The sequence below is a fragment of the Trifolium pratense genome, linkage group LG2 (assembly GCF_020283565.1).
Source record: "Trifolium pratense cultivar HEN17-A07 linkage group LG2, ARS_RC_1.1, whole genome shotgun sequence".
In the NCBI taxonomy this organism is placed as follows: Eukaryota; Viridiplantae; Streptophyta; class Magnoliopsida; order Fabales; family Fabaceae; genus Trifolium; species Trifolium pratense.
In genome coordinates, this window is record NC_060060.1 from 47,491,668 (window position 1) to 47,516,576 (window position 24,909).

The 24,909-nt window shown below is 31.2% G+C and overlaps 2 protein-coding genes and 1 pseudogene across 2 annotated transcripts; all 3 read left to right on the plus strand.

The window, feature by feature from the left end:
* Nucleotides 1-1,853: 1,853 nt before the first annotated feature.
* LOC123911105 (transcription factor LAF1-like) lies at nucleotides 1,854-6,708 on the plus strand. Its single transcript, XM_045962452.1, has 3 exons — nucleotides 1,854-2,190; nucleotides 2,482-2,611; nucleotides 5,496-6,708. The coding sequence occupies exons 1-3, from the start codon at nucleotides 2,055-2,057 to the stop codon at nucleotides 6,085-6,087; spliced, it is 858 nt and encodes a 285-aa protein (XP_045818408.1). The 5' UTR covers nucleotides 1,854-2,054; the 3' UTR covers nucleotides 6,088-6,708.
* Nucleotides 6,709-11,778: 5,070 nt separating this feature from the next.
* Nucleotides 11,779-14,392, plus strand: LOC123911104 (transcription factor MYB17-like). Its single transcript, XM_045962451.1, has 3 exons — nucleotides 11,779-11,952; nucleotides 12,993-13,122; nucleotides 13,484-14,392. Exons 1-3 carry the CDS (start codon nucleotides 11,805-11,807, stop codon nucleotides 14,067-14,069), a joined length of 864 nt encoding a protein of 287 aa, XP_045818407.1. The 5' UTR covers nucleotides 11,779-11,804; the 3' UTR covers nucleotides 14,070-14,392.
* A 1,268-nt stretch (nucleotides 14,393-15,660) lies between these two features.
* On the plus strand, nucleotides 15,661-24,216 carry LOC123904820 (annotated as a pseudogene).
* The last annotated feature ends 693 nt before the right edge of the window (nucleotides 24,217-24,909 follow it).

Consider the following 24,909-nt stretch of genomic DNA (forward strand, 5'->3'; position numbering starts at 1 on the left):
TTAACTATATAGTAAGATTTTATCCAATTCTTCTATATAGGACATGATTAAAATGTACTAGTGAATTTTTTGTACTAGTGAATGTTTTTGAATGATATATGAATTTTTAATTAATTATTACAATACACACAAAATGATTAAAATGTATATTTTTCTATTGAGAGTGAATTATATTATAATATTCTTTATAGCAGTGTCGGTGTATATATGTTTTGAAATATTTATAGGATGTTTATAACAATTTTTTTCCTTCAAAAAAAAAAAGTTTCCCTTCATATTATAGTAGTTTTTTTTTTATAATAATATTATAGTAATGTACTTTGTTCATTGCTATTGGAGCTAGAGAATGTGTCGGCAAATGTTGACTTAATAATGTGCAAAAAGTCTACTCCATGGCTAGAGAGTACAAAAATTTGAACCAGTTAGAGGAGTTTAATATTTTTTTTTAAAAAAAAGTTATAAAATAAAATTTGAACCAGTTAGATGAATTTAATTAAGTTGCAGGTGAGTTTGAAGTTTCTTCTCATATATTTTAAACAATGGATTTTAGCATGATTTTGATATTAGGTAATTAAGTACAGAATCCCGATATTAAATTATTATTATTTTTTTATAATAAATCCGGATATTAAATTAAACTACAGGTTATTATTATTTTATTTTTATAATAAACCAGGATATATTAAATTAAACAACTAGGTGATAAATTAAACTACTGGGTGAAGGTAGTACCATATAATAATCTTATCACTTGAAATACTTTAGTCTGGCATTTATTTATTAAATTGCCACGACTCGTCTAATATTTAAAATGGGCCATTTTGTGCACAAAGGAATACCCTGAGAGATAAATGAAGTAGTTTTGGAGGGGAGTTGAGGATTTTCAGGGAGGTGAAAATAGAAAGAAAAAAAATAGGGAAAATTTTGACAATTTTTGAGAGAGTTTTTTGTACATAAACATAAGTAAATGTTTTTGCTTAATATACTTTTAATTTTAGAATATTATAAAATGTAGATTAAATTTGACAAATTCATATAAATTCTCTTAGTAAATTAAAAGAATTTTTTATTGGGAAGAAAAATGAATTTTCCAAAGTCCTTCATTCTTTGCATTAATTTGCTCCTTTCGTTTTTTTCAAAATCCCTTTCTTTTCCTTCAAATTCGTAAACAAAGCCTAAAAAGTTTAAATTTCTTACCACTTGAATATTGTTGTTTAAAGCTCACTCACTCAAACGTGGAAGAGTTGAGGTTCGTACCTTGGTCACACTGTCTGATCTTGTAGATTGATTGACGTTGTTTTTTTTTTGTCTAGTAGCTTATTGATTAGAATTTCACTTTTTAAAGTAAATAAGTGTAAGTATTACAGTTCGAATCTCCATCCCTACATATTAAAAACAATATTCATATTAACTGAGCTATATTTACAAAATTGTTTGAAGGTTTTCTAATGTGCGGTAATCATTATGATTATTATAAATTATAAGTGCCAAAACAAAAAGAAAGACAAACAATGATTATGTGACTTTTATACAAAATAATCCAACAATTTCAAAGTTGGTAGCCTTCCAGCTAGGTTGAACATGATTTCAACCAAGGAACATGTCGTAAATTATTATTTTTAAATTATCATCATAAAGAAGAACAATCACATGTTTAGTTTAATATAAATAAGATGTCAGCTCCGTGATAATAATTTATGGTATATATAGTTTAAATTCTTCTGAAAAAACAGATGTAAAATGGTTATCAATACCATTTTAATTAATACAGTAATAGTTTTTTTTTTCTCAAAATTTTTATATTATTTATTTATTTATTTTTGTTTCAACTCATTTTTGGAATAAGTTATGCACATAGACATAGACTATAGACTAATCATTAGCATTTTATTCCATTATATATATCAATAAGCTCTTTGCACTGTTTACAAGCCAAATATTCTACCTCCTTTCTCTAAGTATGTTTTGATATCTCTATAGTTCAAACCTACTTTTAGGAATCCAAGCTTAGAATTAATCTTATTTAAACTTAGTTTTACTTAGAATAAACCAAAATGGGAATCCAGGTGGCAGAAAAAGCAAAACCAAAATACAGAAAGGGATTATGGTCCCCTGAAGAAGATAATAAGCTCAGAAATTATATCCTTAAGTATGGTCATAGCTGCTGGAGTTCTGTTCCCATTAAGGCAGGTGTGTTTCTTTCTTCTTTTTTTTTTCTTCAATCTATAATCTTTAAGTATAGTCAATTGATCTATAATATATTTATTTAAACATAAATTACTTATCCTCAATTTTATTTTTACAAAAGTGAATTTTACATAATAATTAATATATTCACTCAAAATCAATTTTATTCACCGCAGAACCAAACATTCATGCATGCATGTGTGTGAGTTTCCCCTTATACATGGAAAATAAATGTGGCTTTGTATTTATTTTATTTTTTACTGAGGTGCTGACTAAGTAAAATTGAATATCCAGGCTTGCAAAGGAATGGAAAGAGTTGCAGATTAAGATGGATTAACTATCTTAGACCAGGATTAAAGAGAGGTATGCTTAGCAAACATGAGGAAGATACAATCATGACACTTCACCACATGTTAGGCAACAAGTAAGCATGAACATCTTCCACTTAAAAATGTTAATGCTCGCAATTTTACCAAGATTTTTTTTTTTTTTTTATCATCAGTATCTAATTCACTTGATCATTTAATTTGATCCGGGGATCAATTCTGTCAATTTTAGCTCCTTAGAACATTTTGAAGTTAAAAGGAAGTGATTTTGTAATTATCACTCAAGATGATAATAATTTTAATAATTAATTAAATTATGATTGTATAATTTAAACTAAATCCAAGGAGTTGTTAGTTGCTCACTTCATTCTTTTTTATTTATTACATAAAAAAAGATAAATATTACGATAAAAATAACATAATTTATTGATTATTTTGGCATATGTAAAAGAATCTAAGACGATAATTGAGGGAGCAATATTTGCTCTGGTCGCATTTATAAGCAATAATCTATTATTAAATATATAAATTATTTAATAAATCCAAAAAATATATTTTACTTATAAATGCAATCGGAGAAATATATAACTAATAATTAGGTCCCGTTTGGATTAACTTATTTTTGAGCTTATGCAAACAGCTTATACAATTTTTATGTATTATTATAAGTTTGTCAAGATAGTTTATGATAAAATAGCTTATAAAAATACAATTTATACTAGTGTGAACTTATAAAATAGCATAAAACTTAATTTATATTGCATAAGCTCAAAAATAAGCTAATTCAAACGATGATGCGATAACTCTGAATAGTTTTGTTTTATTTAATTGTTTCCATGGTTTTAGATTAAATAATGTAGTTGGATGCCAGCGATTTCCTACCGACTTTAATGTTAGAAGCAATTTGATTCTATTTAAAAATTAATAAAAAGAAAAATTGATAGGAGTCAAAGCATGACTTAGCATTTCCATTTATTTTAGCATAATGTGCATAGAAAAGACTTATATAGTGTACTATTTCTTCATTTCTTAAATTAAAACAAATGCAACTAACTGTTGTTTGTTTTGGACTTTTGCATTATATGCAATTAATTATTAATTAACAATATGAATTAAATATTTTACACCTCAATAGTGTTGTTTATTCAGAAGCATGAAATTATTACTCACTTCAGTCCTTTTTATAAGAAACATATTGAAAAAATCAAACAGACTAAGAAAACACATTATAAATAGTTATTTTCATTTTATTTTTTTTGGTTTATAATAGTTATTTTCATTTAATACTCCTATAAATTTAAAATTATTCTATGTATACTCTTATTTAATTACTCTTAATTCAACTAATTTACTTATTTTTCAAGACTGGTCACCTAATTTGAGCTTACACCTTAAAGTAATATAAATTTATCTTTATTTTAAATGAGTACACGAAATATGATGGTAATATATCCTATGCCCGAATACTCTTCTTCAATATAAATAAAGTTAAAAAAATATTGATTTAAATTTAGATTATATATAAATAAGTCATAATTTTTATTTATATATAATATCGAAGGAAATATCAAAGGATTTACCATAATAAAAAAACGAAGGAAACATATATCTACATCTGTCTTTTAAAGTCAATACTCATAGGTATATTCCCACATTTTAAATAGAAAGTCAATACTAATAATTAACAATTAATTTGTTAAGGATATAATTAGAAAATTAGAAAATGTGTTATATTTTGGGATACATTTTTTTTTTTAATTTGACATCTTTATTTTTATTATTTTTCAACTCTTATACAATAATCACTATTGGATGGCAATTTGCCGGCAACCCATTTTGCATTCTATTATTTGCTTTTTCCTAATGGAAAATGTTGACAACAACTTTATTAAAGGAAATGTCTCTAATACGTTCATGTAAGCATAACTCAGTTGATAGGGACATAACATATATTATGTAGAGTCAGAGTTCGAACTCCGGACACTTCACTTATTCATCTATAAGGTGAATTTTCTAACGACTACGCTACTAGAAAAAAAAAGTCTCTAATACACTTTTTTGTGTAAAAAAAAACTCTAATACAAGAGATTATTTATAAGGACATGTAGTGGGATATAAATCAGTCCACCGTTGAACTTTAAGGGTTCGTTTGATCTGCAAAATATAAATACTGGACAGGACAGTACAGGACAGAACAGCACAAGACAAACGTTTAAGGTATTGAACAAACTTTGTGTTGTACGATGTTTGGTGGACAAAAGGTTATTTTGGTATTTTAGACAACTTGTGTTGAGGACAAAAAGTTTTCCCGTGGTTCTGTGGGGGACAAGAATTTCAAGTTTTGTCCTGTCCCTTGGCTCCTTTAAAATCAAACACAGTACAGCAGTAGTTGTCCTGTTCAGTCCCTTATTTTTTAGCAGATCAAACGCACCCTAAATGAACAAAGAGAATTTATATTCTCATAATTTAATGATCTATTGTCGACTGTACGATAAACCTAATTATAGAGAATTCAATTTGTTCTAAATATGTTTCTATGAACTTTGTAATTAATACACACTTCTAAATACATTATACACTTTTCTTTAATCAAAAGTTTCCGTTTGTAACACTTAAATCATTTAAATTTTTTAGGTAACAAATAAAGTGGTCTCAAAAACTTGTTGCATCTATTACCCATTCAGCTAATCTCATATGTGTCTTTTACATCTAAATACCCACTATGGTGGAAGTTAGTGTTAACGCTACGGTGTAATAAGGTGACAAAGGTTAACTGAAAGACTAACAGTGCAACAAATTAGAAATATAAATGACCTAAGTAAGTTTTATTTAAAAAACTCAAAGACCTATCTGTTACCTAAAAAACCTAAAAGATCTAACTGTTACAAACACAAAACTTAAAGAATTCATAAATACATTTTAACTAAATATTAATATACTTCTAGATAATTATAGACTGATCTAAATTGTTTAACTTTATAGGTGGTCTCAAATAGCACAACAATTACCGGGAAGGACAGACAATGAGATAAAAAATTATTGGCATTCATACTTGAAAAAGAAAGTGGTCAATGCTAAGGAAATAATTGAATCTCATAATCAAATTCAATATGCTAGCTCAAGTTCAGATACAATGGACTCTTTACTCTCTACAAAAAAATGTGCAATTCAAGATCCTAACTATATGTTATTAGAAAACATTGATAAATCAACAACTGCAGCAACACACTCTGATCAATCTATTTCTCAGAATTATAACACTGTCAATGAAGTTTGTCAAAGCTCATTACCAAAACTTTTATTTGCTGAGTGGCTTTCATTGGATCATGTAAATGGTGGAAAATCTTTAAATTCAGATGATTCAATGGTCTTGGGAAATGGATTTGATCAAAATTCTATTTTTCAAGAAAATGTTATGCAAATGCAAGAAGGACAATTTGGTGAAGAGTATCATGATAGTTTAATTCAAAATTTAGAGAATGAGGTTTACTATTCACAGCTTCAAATATCAAATCAAGTGGATGAAAATGAATTGGTTCATTATATGAACAATGATGGAAGATATGTAGTATGAGGAAGAAGTTTACAAGGTGGATTAATTTGTCGGACGGATTTTTCGGAATCATTTGGAATTACATGATTGAGCATACGTGCTTTTTGAAGATAGAAATTTGTCTTTCTTGTCTTCACAGTTGAGACAGTGACTTGATCGGATCCACTCAAACAAAAAAAAAGAAGATGAATATATTTTTCTCGAAACTCAACTTATATTCCTTTTTCTATATTTTTATGTTCAACCAACATTTACAAGGTAATAGTCTCATTCGTCGTAAGGACAAGAAAGATCTTGAGTTTCTACTTTTAAGGAATATGGTCTATTGTTGACTATCTATCAAAGTGGCCCACCGTAGAACCCGTCTAGTTAGTAGTTATACATACAGAAAAAGAAAGTAGTATAAAATTATTCTTAAAATTGTTTAATAACACCTGTATCCAACTCAAATAAATTCAGTAGGATATCCTATAAGTGTATCTAGTTGTTACTGTTATTCTTTCAGACTTGTTTATGCATGCTCATGTAAATTTGTTTCAAATTAAATTAAGAAGTTCAATAATATCATATATATGGTTTTCAATGTTTTACCTCCTCTGTAAATGTTAAACAAGTATGGCTTGAAAACTATTATTTGTAATGATCAAGCCTCATCTATGTAACCAATTAAAATTGAAAAGGATTGCTATAATATTATACAGTCATGCTTCACATTAGTTAGTACTCTTGTAAAGTACAAGTGTAAAAAAAAAATTGCACGTTGTGATATGTTAAGGGTGAGTTAAAGTTTCATATTGAATAAAATGTTTGTTGAGCAACCCATAAATAAGAGGATTTATATGTTGTGAAGTTCTGGAAAACACCATAGTTCATAAGTAAGTAGCAATGAGTCAATGTTTCAAGACTACAAAAAAGGAAGATGCTACATCTCCACCTAAACTTTAAGACACTACTTCATGTAGAGCTGTAAAAAATGAGACGGGCTGAGGGGCCAGCCCATTAGCGCACGGTATTGGATAGGTCGGGCCTAAAAAACATAGCCCAAATATAATCAGGCCTTTTTGGCCTAAGCCAATGTAGCCTAAATAAACATCGGGCAGGGTCGGTCCATTATAAACAAATTTTTGTAAAAATAATATCAATTAAAACATGATAAATTATCATCTAATTAATAAATTATTATAAAAAATATATATTTAAATTTGTAAGCTTAATGAAAAATGGTATATTTACCTAAAACTTTTAAAAAAAAAATTAAGTTTCTATTTTATTAATTTGATTCAATTTTTTTTATAGGAGTCAAACTAGAGGTTAATTGATATTTAGTATTGATGTAAAAATTATTTACACTTGCATCAAATCACATATCTATAAAATTGATAATTAGGAGGAACTAATACATCAAAGTGACACAAAATAGAATAAACATGACAAAAAAAATGAAATGGGTCGGCCTGGTCCATTAGCCCACATGGGCTGGGCCGGACTCACTAATGCATAACCTAATAATAATTGGGTCTGGCCAATTTGGCCCATTTATTTAGTCTGACCCATCAGGCTGGACCAGAATGGACCGATCCATTTGACAATTCTAAGTTCATGGATCACATTTCTTATAAATTCAACATTTTTTCCATTCATAATCAATATGGAATTTAACCACTCACACTTAAAACTCAATAATCTCCCCCGATGTGTGAGATCCCACATTCACTCCCGCTCCCCCACCATGCCGAGCCACGACGATTTGATACCACTTGTTTGAGGAACCCAAGGGAGCTCGGAAGAAACAATGACTCAATGCTCCAGGAACATAAGAGAGGGAGAAGTCATATCTCCACCACAAACCTTAAGGCATTAGGTTCATGTGTCACCTTTCTTATAAATCAAATATTTCTCATTCATAGTCGATGTGAGACTTAATCACTCACACTTGAAACTCAACATCATACACCTAACTCTTTTATGATTTTGGATGAAAATGTGGTGTACAAACTCACTTGTGTGATTGTTATGAGTGAGGCTCGCCCTCATGTTTCAGCGTTAGTATCAGAGCCTGATTTGACTTGATAGGAGAGTGGGAGAGATTATTGGTCTTTGATCACAAACATGAAGAGTCTCACACTTGTAAGAGATATTGGGATATATAGTGTGAGTTAAAATCTCATATTAGATGAAAGATTGAAGTTGACCAACATATAAGTGAGGCGACCCAAAAATTTAATGTGTTTGTATTTTGAGTAAAGATGTGGTGTCAATTAAATTCTATGTGTTTAAATTGATACTCCCTCCGGACACAATTATTAGAAAAAATCACTTTTTAGGTTCATTGAAAAAGTAATGTATACAGTTTATATTATTGACCAGATACATTACCTTTTTAATGAACCTAAAATGTGATTTTTGCTTATAATTGTGTCCGGAGAAAGTACTCACTCCGTCCCAAATTATAAGGGAAAAAACCTCATTTTTTTTGTCCCAAATTATAAGGGAAAAATCATTTTCAAGAACTTTTTTTGTCCTTAATCTCATAAAATTAAATGCAAATTGCATTTAATTTTCTCTTTCACCCATTTTCTCAATAAACAACAACCAATAAAAATTGTTTTTACATCTTCCCATGCAACTTATTCCAAGGAAAACCCATAAAAACATATTTCAAGTTATCATGTTTTACTTTTTCTTAATATGTGTGATTTTTGTTTTTTCCCTTATAATTTGGGACGAAGGAAATAGTTTTTTTTTGCCAAACAGGTTTAATAAGTGCCTAAGTGCCTAAATATACTAGGCAAATTAAAATCACTCGTTTTAAATATCATCTCTTTCCAACTTAGAACTATTTTTGTCCTTAAAGAAAAATCCTACAAAATTCTTGAAACAAGGTTTAACATTAATTTGTGCATTGCTCAGTATTCAAACTTCAAAGTTTGTAAACAATCAAAGACTTCAATATTTTCAAACTATGCATGATTCATAAAATGCAAGTTCAAGATATAATTCAAGTTATAACTAATACATTAATTTGATGCATTGATCCGTTAATTGGTATCCCAATTCTCTTCAATTAATCTCTCAAAAATGACCAACATTTTTTTTAAGAAGCTAAATTAGTCCACCCAAATTGATATTAGAGAGGATCGAACATGAGACCTTAAAAAAGAGTACACTCGTCTCAAGTCCCAAACCAATACCACCGCCGGACCAACCCAATCTATCCAATAAGTGCCTCTTTTATCCATTGGTTCATATGAATATCCATTCGAAAAGTAGCAAATGAAGGTGATGAAGCAGAACCACAGGGAAAATGCCAACTCTGGTCGTGTGTGAAACAGTGCACACATAAATATACGGATACCATATACAGTAGTGTGTATATGACATTTAATCCAAAGGATTTTCAGACAAAAATTAAATGACTTCATACTTGAATGCATGTAAGTCAAGCTATCCCCTCGTTTTTGGTAATATCTTTGGCTTCCACCACGCAGTCGTGCAGACAGATCTTATAAAACAATCATATAGTTATGCAATTACATCGGAAATGGAATAGTAGATGTTGAATACCTTATAAGTGAGAGAACTCATAAACCTAATAATACCCTAAGGTTTTGGGTTAAGATGTGGTGTCCAGCTCACTTATATGTAGTTATTGAGATGATCCATGGACCCCTTGTGACCCAATAAGTTCGATTAAATTTTCTTTCAATCTAAAATGTTTGATTATGATCGGACTGTCAGATCTATTCTGACTACAGAACTTCATGCACCTCTCCTTCAATATACATTTTAAATATTCTGTCACTTTCTTCGCTTCTCTTTCATTTGACTCAATGTTTCTTCTGAACTTCTCAGGACTTCCCAACACAGTGGAGTACCTTAATCTAGCTTAAAGAGCCTTTTTCGTGGAACAAATTTCAATGAAAGTACCAATTGTTATACGACTTAGGACAGGAGAAGAGTTCAACTCAAAAATTCAAATAGGTGTGAAAGTTTCAAGACTTAAATACTAAATTGAGTTTTTTTTTTTTGTCAAGTAGTCTAGTGGCTAGAAAATCCACATTAAAGGTGAATAAATGAAGTGTTCCGGGTTCGAATTCGGGCTCTTGCACATATAGTGTGATGTCCCTTCTAACCGAGCTAAATTCACGGGGACCAAAATTGAATATTGAATTTGAGATTCCTAACATATACTTATACATTGAATATTGAATTTGAATATTGAATATTGAATTTAAAATAAAAAATTTGACCAAATGTTGAATGAATCTAATATGAAAAATGATAACATATACATGTTAAAAAATTATATATAATAATTTTGTCTAAAAAAAATATGGAATAAATTTCTTAGAAGTACAAAAACTATTTTTAATGCACAATTTATACTTTTAAATTTTTTTGGGTAAATGATCATTTACCCCTGCAAAATAAGCTAATTTTAGTTTAACCCTTGCTCAGATTTTTTTTCTGTTTAACCCCCTGCAAAAAATAGATTCCCTCATTTACCCCCCCCCCAGGTGTACAGTAGGACATTTGATTGTACAAATATGCTGGCGTGGCTTATATACGTGAAAAAAAATTCATTTAAATTTATTTTTAAAATTCCACGTCATCTATTAATTTATTTTAAAAAAAATAATTAAACCTTTTTTAATTAAAAATTCATAAAATTGATAATTTTGCTTCTTAAAAATTTATAATATTCATAAAATTGATAATTTTTGGTTCTTAAAAATTCATAATAATCTTGCTGCATAATTTTGCTTACTGTGCAGACCCAAAATTATTGCATACTTTGCTGCATAATTTCATATGAATATAGTGTCGTGATCGAATTCATCGTCGTCTTATTCTTTGGCCGGAATCGTCTTCTTCTTCGCCGGAATCGTTCGTCTTCTGCTTGTTTCTATTTCTAGGGCAAACGATTTGGTAGAAGAGACAAACACGATTAAACTTCTACTTCTGATTATGTTTTTTTATATAAAGTTTTATGACAAAAAATAAAGTTTTGTTTTTAAAAAAAATAAAGATTTAATATAAATAAGATTTAATAAAGATTTATAAATGTTTAAGATTTAAAAAATAAATAAAGTTTTATAAATGTTTAATAAACTTTTGGGAGTAAAGTTTGTACGATAAAAAAAATCAAGTTTTGTTTTTAAATTTTTTTAATTGATGACGTGGAATTTTAAAAATAAATATAAATGATTTTTTTCACGTGTACAAGTCACACTATCAGATTTGCACAGTCACATGTCTTGCCGTACACCTAGAGGGTAAATGAGTGAATCTATTTTTGCGGGGCTAAACAGAAAGAAAAAAATCTGAATAGAGAGATACACAAAAATTCGCTTATTTTATAGGGTAAATGATCTTTTACCCTAAATTTTTTAACATGTACCCTGAAGAATCGGAAATATCCAACAAATTCACTCGTATTTGTATAACACAAGCATTATAAATAGGCACTCTTTATGGAGTATATTTTTCATATTTTGTATTCCATTTAATGTAATGCAATAAATTGAATTAAATGCTACCTGATCCTGTAAAAGGCCAAAGCCAATGCTACTCATTTGTCCTATACATATGCATTTATTGCTTTCTGTTTCAAATTTTCAACCACCACTTGCTTTTCTTCTGCTACACTTTTTCTTACCTATGATGATGGTTGATTTGCAAGTGTAAAGATTGTTATTATATAATGGAATTTTTAATAGTATTATTCTGGTAATGAAATGGTGAAAATTAAAATGGGAAAAACACCATGTTGTGATAAACATGAAGTGAAGAGAGGAGCTTGGACACCTGAAGAAGATGAAATATTAGTTGAGTATATTAACAAAAATGGACATGGAAGTTGGAGAACACTTCCAAAACTAGCAGGTGCATGTTTCCTAGTATGCTTTGTTCATTCCATGTTCTTGTTTTATTTTGTTCCTTTTCTTCTTTGCTTTTGTTTTGCTTCTTAGCTTTGAAAGTCTTGAAGCTAGGTGGAAATAGAGGTTATGGTAGAAAGGCTTAGAAGAGGGTGTATTTGAATTTCATATTTCTTCTATGATTTACATTCATTGGTTGGTGGTCTAAGTACATGTAATTTCAATTTTTTTAAAAACTTTTTTTGTGTTGGTATTTATGAGTTTTTTTCTTTGAAAACTTGGTATCCGGCCTAGGACCGACTAATCCAAAGGGACCAATTCCACCGCCCACTTGCGGGAGCCCTATTTAAAGCCAGAGTTTTTTTTGCTCTGTATGGACTTAGCCCACCGAAATTGACACTAGGGGAAATCGAACCTGGTATTTATGAGTGAGTGACAAATTAAAGATACAAATTTTGTTGCTGCCCTTATCTAGGTCACAATGTTTTTAGATATTAGTTGAAGACTCTAGATCTTGAAGAAACTCCAATCACAATGTGATTTTCTTAAGACCAAAGAGTAAACCCACAGGTTAGTTGAAACGTTGGAGTGTGCTCTTTTCAAGGTCTCAGGTTCGAATCTTCCTAGTGCCACTTCCTATAATGGGCAAGTCCATACAAAGCAAAGCTCTGACCTTAAATGGACTGTCCGCTAGTGGACGGTGAGATTGGTTTCCTCGGATTAATCAGTCTTTGGGCTAGATACCGATTCTTCAGAAGAAAAAAAAAAAAAAAGACCAAGTAGTCGTTTTGGCCTCTAGATGGCTGAGACGGTGTCACTATAGTTTCTAAATGTGTGAAAATTACAGAAAACATCTGAGAGTAGTTTCTATTAATATTTGATGGATCAAACCAACTGTATTTCTCCTTGTATTCAGTTCTCTATAATGAATTAAGAATGTACTGTAAAACACTTGAAAGTGTTCTCTAAAATAGTCTCTATTGATTACATACTACAATTTTACATATCTATTCTATTAGTAAAACTCTAATGTTCAGAACTTAACAGGTCTCCTTCGATGTGGAAAAAGTTGCCGGCTTCGGTGGATAAATTATCTTCGCCCTGACATTAAGCGTGGACCATTTACTACCGATGAAGAAAACAGAATTATTCATTTTCATACCATGCTTGGCAACAGGTAACACATTGCTCCTTATGCTTATTTTCTTGCTTATACAATGGTAGTTGCAGTTCTGCTGTGAACCTTAATATTATAGAAAATTGTGGTCGGATTCTCTGATGAACCGCAATTACTATTACAATGTGGTTGCAAGAGACTATAAACCTTGACATTGTAACGGCAATTACATTCAGAGTTTAATTTTGATATACTGTCGGTGTAAAAAGTTTTACAATTTCAAAATTTCCAACCATTCATGTATGAATTTAATTAAGATTAAGGTTAAACGTTTTTAGTGATATGATTATAATTGATTGACACTGTAAAATATTTTTACACTGACATTGTATATGAACTAAATCCTACATTTAATTTATAGGTGGGCTGCTATAGCATCCCAAATTCCAGGACGAACAGACAATGAAATAAAGAACTACTGGAACACACAACTGAAGAAGCGCGTCACTCAGTCGGGAAATTCACTAGCGACACAACAGCACCACTATCTCAGTTCTGATCATATTGTTGTCAAGCCCGAATCTCCTTCGAAACAGCACATGATGCAATGGGAAAGTGACAAAATCGAAGCTGAGGCGAAGTTGCCAACAAGTGAAACACATTCTGATTACTTTCTTCAACTTTGGAATTCTGAGGTTGGAAAGTCATTTAGAATGATCAAAGGAAAAGAGATAATGTGTCAAAGCACTGTCTCAGAGGCATCATCATCCTCAAAATTGGAGTCATGTTCAAACAATGATAGCAGTGCCTTGGTAAACAAGTCACAAGAAGAACAAGGTAGTGACTATAAACCAAAACTTGAAGATGGCATAACAGGTTCAGAGTCAGGCTATTATGAATTTCTCGATTCTTATGATTCTGCACTAAATCGCCTTCTAGACGATGAAATTGGATTCTCAGAACAAAATGAAAGTTTTCTCAATACACTTTTTGGTAGATGTGACTAACAAATGTAGTCATACATTCATGCGTCGAGTCGTTGGATAGAGATCAGATGACTCATAATCAACAAATCGGATTAAAAGACATGTTCAGCGTTGAGTCGTCTTATCTTCATCTAACAACTTCATTTGTATGACTAAATCCTTCTTCCTCATAGTTACCTTAATCTGATATAGAACTTTTGACTTTTTAAGATTCCTTCAATTATTGAATGTTGTCAGTGTAGTTGATTTTGCATATGTTCTTCTAACAATTGCTGCTACTTATGGACTTAAACTCTTTAATTTTACTTATGTATGATATTTAATTCTAATTTGATCATTGAGCCTATATAATTGATTCTTTTTAAATTTAGCTTATATACACATAATTATCTTTCAACTTTTTACTAGGCAAACTTGCCTTATAAGCAGATGAGGCTAGATACTTCTGTTAGATATATGGTCTGATGAGCAGTAAATAGAGTTGGCTCCTTGTTATCTTCAGTGATCAGTCCATATTATCTTGATTGTGAATGAACTTTGATGAAGTAAATGAGGCTCCTGATTCGATAAATTTGTTAAGCAATACAGTGGACCACCTTTATAAGTGAAATTATCTCGTAAATAAATAGTATAAGAAGAAAGGGTGAGAAAACTTATCTCGTGAAATTATCATATTTAGATTGTTTTGATACATTATTTAATTTTTTTAATTTTTGAGTGTTCAAATTTTATACCGAAATTTTTGTTATCACACAAGAGTTGCTCCCTTTATTAAGGAAACAGATTCAGTCTCATTGTCATTTCATATGCAGTGGTCGTCTAATTAGAGTTGTCCGATCAAATTTTAACTCAATTTTAGTATTTTAAAATGTAACTTTTTTTACCTAAAATTAAAAATTATTCGATTTTGATCTCAATGATTGCATGCCGTCATAGATGACAATTGCACCCAATCCGGGTCCTTTTATTAACCCTACTCACACTAAAGTGTACATAGGGTTAGGACACTTGGCTCCCGCGGCAGTAATGAATTATAATTATTTTTTATATTTAATAATTTAGATATTTTTTATAAGTTATTTACTTATTTTGTGTTTGTTTACCATAATAAAAACTATTTAAAAAAAAAAAGTTTTCAAAAATGATTTTTTTTTAGATAAATTACTCAGAATTTTATTTCTAATTAGAGTTTTAAAACATTAATTAATCAAGAAGCCCATTCGTTACACAGTCATTACCTCTAGTTATTATTATATCTATGAAAAGCAACAAAAAAATAAAATAAATTATATATTTGAAAGCAAAATTGTCTTGAATCATTCTAAATTATGCTACTTTTCATTTTGCAATTACCAGATCCTAAATATTAGATCATTAATTCATATCTCAATGTTTAGTTTTATATCTATAATCCATGTAAGATCATCATATTGTTAAACTAACACACTCGATCTTTATTATGAGTGATTCTTCTTCATCTTTGAAGTTTTCATGTTTCCTAATTCATTCTTATATAGGGATTTCTTATTTGTAATGTATTATTGCATGCATGCATATTAGTATATAATATTGTAACACATTACATTATATAACAAAGAGAGATCAAATCAAGATGTCATTTGATCAAACACCTTTCATAACTCCAAGAGGATCTCTTTCAACAAGCATTGGAGATGCTGCTGAACTTCTTGAAGCCAATCAAAATCTCTCACTAAGTGATAAGCTTAGGGTTTTCAAAAGCTCTACATTTGATCCCAATGCCTATGTTGCTTCCAAATCTCGCAGCATGAATGAGAAGGTTCATTACTCTCTATCTTAATGTCTCTTATTTGTATACATTGTGAATATTTATATAAGTTGAGTTCTATGTCAAGAATTGATAAAAGGGAATGTGTGTTTATGTTGAGATTAATTCCTTGAGTTGGTCACACTAACAACAAATAAAGGGTAAAAGGTAAAACCATCTTACCAGTCGTTAGTTGGTCCAGTGGTGATTGGCGTTGAACTTGGTAGGGAGGATCACAGTTTGATCCCCGCAACTGTGATCGAGAGGGGGCTGAAACCACTTGATGCCAGAACTGACCCCAAAACTATAGGCAGTCTAGTGGGCCGGATACCGGTGGTGCAAAAAAAAAACGTCCTTAAGAGTTTTAACGTTACTGTATATTTAAGGTTGAATTCGAACTTGAGATGACTAGTTAAATTGGAAAGACATATATCATCTCATGTTTTTTAGTATGAATAAACGAATAAACATTTATTGATGATTGAATATTCTATTGTCTGACATTGATGATTGATTATTCTATTGTCTGACATGCATATAAAAATAAAATATATATTTTTTGTGTAGCGCTCACTTAATATCCAACGATGTGTGCCTATAGATATCATGACGAGATTGTTTGCAGTCACAATCCCCTGCAATCAAGTAGCTAGACGAATCACTACTATTTATGCAAGACCAGACGACCTGTATTATAAATTCGTTAACAAAATTTTAATCATTAGATAATATTCGATATATTCAATGTTCAAGATCTCTCTCTATAATCACTTTTTGACCGCAGGGAATCCATTTTCTAAATATTATATGTACTGACAATGTATGTATGATTAGATTACAGTTTCAGCGTATATCTGTGTCTTCTTATGCAATGTGTTAGAGACAGTGTTGCCTTGTTTAATCAATATTTGCAATTTTTACAGGAGATAAAACACTTGTGTGCTTATCTTATTGACCTTAAGAAGGCTTCCGCAGAAGAAATGCGCAAAAGTGTTCTTGCTAATTACTCTGCCTTCATACGGTGAGTACACATCAGACAAATATTAGTTAGTAGTTATGTTAATTTTCAGGGTTACCACATTCTAAAGTTTTTTTTGAAAGCTTGGTATCCGGCACACATTCTAAAGTTAATTTTAGAGAGTTTGTATGTTCTATTTACATATTAATGATGCTGATACAGTTCCAGAAAAGAAGTATATGAGGATAGGAAATAAGAAGTTGAGCTGAGTTTGAATTCTGTTATACAAGCTTATTTTTTCTGTTGTGAGATATAAAGCAATGGAAGTTAGAAATTAGGCTTTTATTGTTGTTAATTTGGGACAAGTAATTTGGTTTGAATTTTACGGTTTTTGGAAGGTAATATACCTAATATTATAACACAACATTGTCCAATATTTGATAAATTTCAGACACATGTGATTACATTCAATTATGTCATTTCCTCAAATTATTACTGGTTTCGATGTGTCATTGTCGTGTCCGATGTCCATGTTTGTGTCAGTGCTTTATAGCTTCATACCACTTTTTACAGCAATGTATTACCATAATATGATGTCTAAAATGCCTTAGTTGAGGTTGCACTGCGGTCCGAAGACATCGAAAATCCTAATGTCATGGTCCAGATCGCGGCCGCAGGACCTTTATTTAAAATCATTATTAAAATTTCTATCAGTATCTTCAAAACTAACTCTCTGCAATACTATGTGCAGTACTTCCAAAGAGATTTCAGATCTTGAAGGGGAGCTACTTTCCATGAGAAACCTTTTATCCAACCAAGCTGCATTGGTTCATGGTGTAGCAGATGGGTGTCAACTTGGTTCATTGGTAACCGGAAACGAAGGTTCGGACATAGACGATATACTAAACGAGAAAACAGATATATCTAAAACAGAAAAATGGTTAATAGGATATCTAGAAACCCTTGATGTTCTATTAGCTGAGAAAAGAGTGGGTGAATCAATGGCTGCACTAGAAGAAGGAGAAAAAATGACAATAGAAATTGAAGAAGGGAACACTTTAAGTCCAAGTTTATTTCAAGCACTTGAAAATGCCATTACTGAACACAGACAAAAACTAGCTGATCAGCTAGCAGAAACAATCTGCCAACCATCAACTCGTGCCACGGAGATTCGATCAACTGCATTAGCATTGAAAAATCTCGGAGACGGTCCTCGGGCTCATACGTTACTACTTAAATCTCACAAAGAAAAGTTGAACCGTAATATGCAAAGTCTCGAGACGACAACTTATGGTGGAGTCGGTGCATACACTGCATCAATTTCACACCTTGTTTTCTCAACCATTTCACAAGCAGCATCAGATTCTTTGACACTTTTTGCTGGTGAAGAACCTCAATATACATCTGAGCTAGTAACTTGGGCAGTAAGACAAGCCGAAGAATTTTCACTTCTCCTTAAGAAGCGAATTCTCGCCTCGATAGCTGCATCAGGAGGTCTTAGAATTGCATCTGAATGTGTTCATGTTTGTCTTAGTCACTGTAATCTTTTAGAGGCTAGTGGAATGGCACTTTCACCTGTGTTGATTAAACATTTTAGACCATTTGTTGAGCAAGCACTTAACACAAATTTGAAAAGAATTGAACAAAGTAGTGCTGCTTTAGCTGCTGCTGATGATTGGTTGCTTGCTTATGCGCCAACTACTAGGAATAATAATACTGGCCTACCTCCTGTTTCTTCTTTTTCTAGTTTGACTTCACACCAGCCTAAGCTTTCAAGCAGTGCTCACAAATTCAACTCTATGGTTCAGGTGATTACTTCTTAACTATATCAATCAATTAGGATTTGAATTAGCAAATCATATCAACTAGCAATATTAGGCCTGATGCAGTTGCGGACACTGCCGCAATCGCAATATTGTGGCTACATCACGTGATGCATCCTGCAATTTGAAACCACTCCCCTTTCCATCTTTATGTAATACATTTTTTATGTGTGAATCTATAGGAGCTTTTTGAAGACGTAGGGCCACTTGAAGTCCTACAATTGGATGGCCTTGCACTAGAAGGACTTCACCAAGTGTTCAACTTTTATGTTAATCTGTTAATAAATGCAATGCCAGGTTCAGCTGTCACTGAGAATCTAGAAGGCACAGGACACAAAATTGTTAAAATTGCCGAGACAGAAACACAACAGATAGCATTGTTAGCTAACGCAATACTGCTAGCAGACGAGCTGCTTCCGCGAGCTGTCATCAAACTTTCACATAGCACAAAAGGTGATGATGATTCTCGGAGAAGAGCATCAGATATACAAAGACCTCCTGAACAGCGCGAACTCAAGAAAAAGCTGCAGCGCGAAGTTGATCGTCTGAGAGACAGTTTCTGCAGACAACATGCCCTTGAACTGATCTTTGCAGAAGATGGAGAACCACTTTTGAATGCTCAAATGTATTTGAGTATGGAGCAGAAAGGGGAGAGATCTGACTCGTTTCCTTCTGGAATTTTTCAGGTAAACAAACAAAGGGTGCTTCATGCTTCCTTTGGTTATAGCTCTACACTTCTACTTTGTTATATTCTAACATGTTTTCATATAAGCATAGTGATAGTAGTATAATCTATGTAGCACCGATATAGACATCAGTAATAATTTGAAAAAGTAGAAGTGATTGAGTGTATCCACATGCATTGGCGTCGGACACTAACATGTGTCAGACACTGAATACGACTTCAATATGAAATGTCAATGCTAAACAGAATATAATAAAGCTGATCAATTCCAAAATGATTGTCCAGGAGCTTTTTATAAGGCTTACCGGAGTAGCAAGCATTGCGGCAGATGTATTTGTGGGAAGGGAAAGGTTTGCAACTATTTTATTGATGCGACTTGCAGAAACAGTGATACTATGGCTTTCTGATGACCAAGCCTTTTGGGAAGACATTGAAACAGGCCCTTTGGGTCCTCTCGGCCTTCAACAGGTAGAGTGCTACTTTTCACCTTACCTCAGTTTCTAAAAAATGTCACATGTTTTCGAAAGTGTACTTTCTAACAACATATATTGTCTGAAAGAATACTTCTAAGCGGCACAAATCATTAGTTTTCTGAATGTGCGTACATATGGACTCATGTTAGGGGTGGAGAAAGTTTTTTCCAGAATCATTTGTTTCTGATTTAAAGCATTGTTTGTTGGTACTATACAAAAAACTTGAACATTAAAACAAGGTAGTGTGGAAGTGATTTTAAAAACTTAATTGCAAACATAATCTCTGGTGTAAGTAAACATTGAAAATGTTGTTTTCGAGACAAGTTAAGCTTTTGATAAGTGGACATGGAAATAGAATAAATAACGACGAAACTCTGAAAATATTGTAAAAATATTTATATTTTGGTATTTTATAAAAACAAATAGTAGGCATGGATTCTAAAAGTATCCTTAAACAGAACTCTTAATACACAAAAACTATTTCTAAGTTGGTAGTTTGTGAATAAATTATTGAAGATATTAGTTTAATGCTTTAAGATTAGTCACCAAAAATAATTTCAAACTCACTATTAAATAATTGTGCAGCTTTATTTGGACATGCAATTTGTGATGATATTTTCAGCCCAAGGTCGTTACTTGTCTCGCCATCTGCATCAAGCTATTAAAAATATTATTGGTAGGGCTATTGATGCTGTTGCTGCTTCAGGGCTAGATCCCAACAGGTACATTAGTACATATATATCTAGCTCTAAATAACATGTGTGACAAACAAATTCTACCGTGGACTACTTTGATATGTAGTCTATTGTGGAACGGTGCTTGAAAATTATTTAATACACTACCATTGATAGACGTCGCCTTCCAGAAGTAGAAGCTCACGGTCCTACTTTGTCATGGATGAGATAATGACTTGATCGATGTCGGTTCAAAGGAAACAAAACACTCAACTCATTCGGATTTCCTTGTTTTTGTCGAACTGACACTGGTCAGGTTACCATCTGGGTCATAAGAACTGAGTTTCTACTTTTGAGGGTCATCGTCAATCATCATTAGAATTTCAAATGAGTTTTAAGTATTGGTCCACCCCACAGAACCCACCTGGGTGGACCTAAGGTCAGGATGTTTTGGTTTGAGAAAATATTTTCTATTTTTATTTTAAATTCAAATCCAGCACTAATTTTTATTTTATTTCCTGTTTTAAATATCTGTACAGAAAATAGAGGAAACATAAAATATATATATAATTGAATTGGATCGAATAACAGTAGATTGAGTGCATATTTAAAATATGAAAATATATAGAATTATAATAAGACGAAACTGCTACAGTCCGTCGCATAGAATTATAATAAGACGAAACTGCTACAGTCCGTCGCAGTGCTGCTAAAAAATAATATATGCTTTGAAAAGTTAATATAAGTAAGAAGAAATTATAACAAAACATTTTTATTCAAATATAAGATGCTTACAAGATATTGGATCTCTAGAATTCCTCAGATTGTTCTTCTTTGAGAATTTTTCGATGATCCATAATGAAAACTAAACTTCCTTTTATAGAGAGGAAGGAAGAGCCTAGACTTAATGTACTGACAGCTGTCAGTTGAAACAAAATAATTACATGACAATTATTTTTAATACAAACAAAAAACTTTTACAAAATAGTCAAAAGTAAAGATAAAGATGTCTGCCACGAATCTAGCTTTTTGAAAAGCAAAGATTCCCAAATAATCTTGTCGGCCAAATGATAAAAATAATGATGCTTGAACCAATAATTTTTAATCCTGTAGATCTATAATGCCATAGCAATCGTCTCCATTATCTTTGGTTAGGCTTTGAGACGAATCTCCTGAGTCTTCATCGTTGTTGATGTCTGACTCCGAAATTGCTACTTGTAATTTCTTTAAAAATTCTTTTTTGTTGGTTGAAGAAGATAAATCAGCCAAAAATTTTGATTTTTCAGCTAAGAATTCTTCTTCCTTCTCTGTGACCTCTTTGGACTCGAGGCACTTAGGATTTTTAATAAACCAATCTTGTAATACTTGTGCTTTAATTAATTCTGGGTTGAACTTGTTCCACCATTTAATTCTTATGCTCCGAACGATCCAGAAGATGTTGGAATTTGGAACTGATAATTCTTTTTTGAAAGTCCATGAAGTAATCCATGAAATTCCAAAAGTAGCATGAAAAGCTAATACCTTTAGATGATCTGGTACATTAATTCTTGAGCTAAATGATTCAAAAGCTATTGCTGCGAAATCTGGATAAATATTGCTTTTTGGGCCCCATTCATGGAACCATTTAATAAACCATAATGGGAATTTAAGGGCGAAGTCTTTCTTAAACCAGATGAACCAAGAATGATCAAATGGCTGATAATATAACATATTGGACCAGGCGTCCATGTAATCATAATATGAGTAATTCTGGGGAGTAAAGCGTCTAGTGGACTCAGTATTTTTATTTTTATCATTTTTATCAAAAGTATGAGTTATATCAATGGACTCAGTATCCACTAAAATAAACTCATAAAATAATCTGGACTTCTCTGGGTGAGAGGGTAAGTAATGAAAACCTTGAGGGAAGAATTTGGAAGTAATTTGTAGTAATGATCCATTGGCATTAAATTCTGGCTCTAATAGAAAAAGAGTTGTACAGGATTTTATGTTAATAATCCAGGAGAATTAGAGAGAGGTGCACCCAGATTAGTTATTAATTATAAACCCTTAAATAAGGTACTTCAATGGATCAGATATCCTATTCCTAATAAAAAGGATTTAATAGGACGATTATCTAATTCAATTATATTTTCAAAATTTGATTTAAAGTCAGGATATTATCAAATTCAATTAGAAGAAAAGGATAAATATAAGACTGCCTTTGTAGTCCCCTTCGGTCATTATGAATGGAATGTAATGCCCCTAGGATTAAAAAATGCTCCCAGTGAATTCCAAAATATTATGAATGATATATTAAATGATTATCAAGAATTTTCTATTGTCTATTTAGATGACATATTAGTATTTTCTAAATCTCTAAATGAACATTTTGATCACTTAGAGAAATTCTTTGAAATCATTAAAAACAATGGATTAGTTTTATCAGCTAGAAAAATGAAATTATTCCAAGTTAATGTGAGATTTTTAGGCTTTAACATATATCAAGGAACTATTACTCCCATTAGTAGAGCTATAGAATTTGGAGATAAATTCCCAGATGAATTAAAAGATAAAACTCAATTACAAAGATTTTTAGGATGTGTAAATTATGGTATCAGAGCCTCGAAAGAGGTCTCTTAGAGATTAAAGTTTAATTAAGGTTTTTTGTAAACTAAGATTTACTCCTTATTTTCTTATTTGTCTTTTCTATTTCCTAGCGTTGGTAAGCCCGGATAGTTGTGTTGGTAAGCCCGTTAAAATCCCAGGAGAGGAGTTGAGTGGTGTTCCTGCAACCTTTTGAGTCTGTTGGTGTTCCCGTTAAGAAAAGAAACTAAAAATAAAGAAAACAAGTAGTATGTCTAGAATACTTAGAACTTTAAGTGAACTAGGATCTTCTAGGAGAGATCGTGCCATAGTTACTTCTGGATTATCACCCCAAGAATTAGAAGTTAGAAGTGACCAAGATAAATATCAAAACCATGAATTAGAAATAGCTGAAATTGAAAACAGATTACAAAATTGGAAATTACCCGAAATCAGTTATAAAGAGATTTATAAATCAAGTATGTTTGATAACTTTAGAGCACATAGTATTACTCAAACGATAGAATCCTCAAAATCTATAACTCATCAAAGGGAAACTATTAACTTATTAATTACTAATGATGTAGGTGTGAAACTATCTGTTAAATTCATAGAGTAATTAGGATAACAGTTAAAATAAACTGGTCCATCATTTAAATTTGATTCAAGGATAGCTATTATAGATTCAGGAAACGTTTTAATTCTGCTATCTCTTAATACCAGTAATATTGGAGTATTTAATCCTAATTTATGTAGAGGTTTAACCGCTACTTGAATTAATCCTAAATGAATATAACGATATATATATATTTCACTAGTTCTGGTATTTTAAAATCACAAAACAATATAAAAAGTAAAAACAATTACCAATTTTGCAATTAAAAATGAAAACAGAAAATGAAGTTATTTTTCTTAAACCAAAGATGTATTATTTGAAAATGAGTCTACAACTAATCACATGAATAGATAAATATTGTGAGTATCCATTTTTGTTTTCTATTTGCTTCGTAGTACTAATCTAAGAGAGTTGAATGGCAGTGTCTTGCCCGAGGATGAATGGTTTGTTGAAGTTTGTGAAATGGCTTTAAAGATGTTAACCGGGAAATCTGCCTTTGACAATGTAGAGGAAGATGCTTATAGTCCTACTGCTTCAGGCCAAGCATGATCAATGTCATCAATTCATTCTCAAGAAAAGGGATTATAGTTTATCAATTTATTCTGGCATGTTGTAGAGAAAAAAAGGAAAAGCAAAAATTGAAGTATAGAGTTAATGTTAGCTACTTCTACATTATTTTTATACAATATAACCATCGCTAATTGATTAATTTTAGATGTCACATTGTGACAAATTTTTAGAATCTAAGGTAGCATGAGGCATGCGAATAGATTAAAATAGAATAAACTTGTTAAATTCTGTTTACCACTCTTGTTAAATCATTTTCACTCTTACTTAAATTCTGTTTACCACTCTTGTTAAATCCTTTTCACTCTTAACAGTGATGTAAAAACATGCTCGCAAATTAAGTTATTGTATTCAATTATGATCATGATGGCGTTTGCACAAATGAATTGTTGAAGGAAGTGGCATTCCTAAATGAAAGAAGAAAATATATGGAATGTGTTAAAAGAAATAGGCGAAAGATATTCAGATATTAGCCTTAAATTTGCAGAGGCCGACAGAGAAAGATAATGTTATGGTTCTACGTAATAATCTCAAGAATGGTAAGAACTAGAATTCTTTTCAGGTGTTACTCACAAAACAGATGTGGGTTATGAATGAAGCAAACAGGATATCATAGTCCTAATGGTCTGGTCAAGTCAAAAGTTAAAAAAACAGGTGTTGTTACAATTTCACTTTAGTTTTAACCTATATCTATCTTGCAAGTCAAAAAACATT

Bases quoted from the DNA above. Each gene is read 5' to 3' on its own strand.
- LOC123911105 (XM_045962452.1), top strand. From the start codon at position 2,055: ATGGGAATCCAGGTGGCAGAAAAAGCAAAACCAAAATACAGAAAGGGA. The intron at 2,191-2,481 runs GTGTGTTTCTTT...TTGAATATCCAG, and splicing joins TTCTGTTCCCATTAAGGCAG to GCTTGCAAAGGAATGGAAAG. The intron at 2,612-5,495 runs GTAAGCATGAAC...TTAACTTTATAG, and splicing joins CACCACATGTTAGGCAACAA to GTGGTCTCAAATAGCACAAC.
- LOC123911104 (XM_045962451.1), top strand. From the start codon at position 11,805: ATGGTGAAAATTAAAATGGGAAAAACACCATGTTGTGATAAACATGAA. The intron at 11,953-12,992 runs GTGCATGTTTCC...AGAACTTAACAG, and splicing joins AACACTTCCAAAACTAGCAG to GTCTCCTTCGATGTGGAAAA. The intron at 13,123-13,483 runs GTAACACATTGC...TTTAATTTATAG, and splicing joins CATACCATGCTTGGCAACAG to GTGGGCTGCTATAGCATCCC.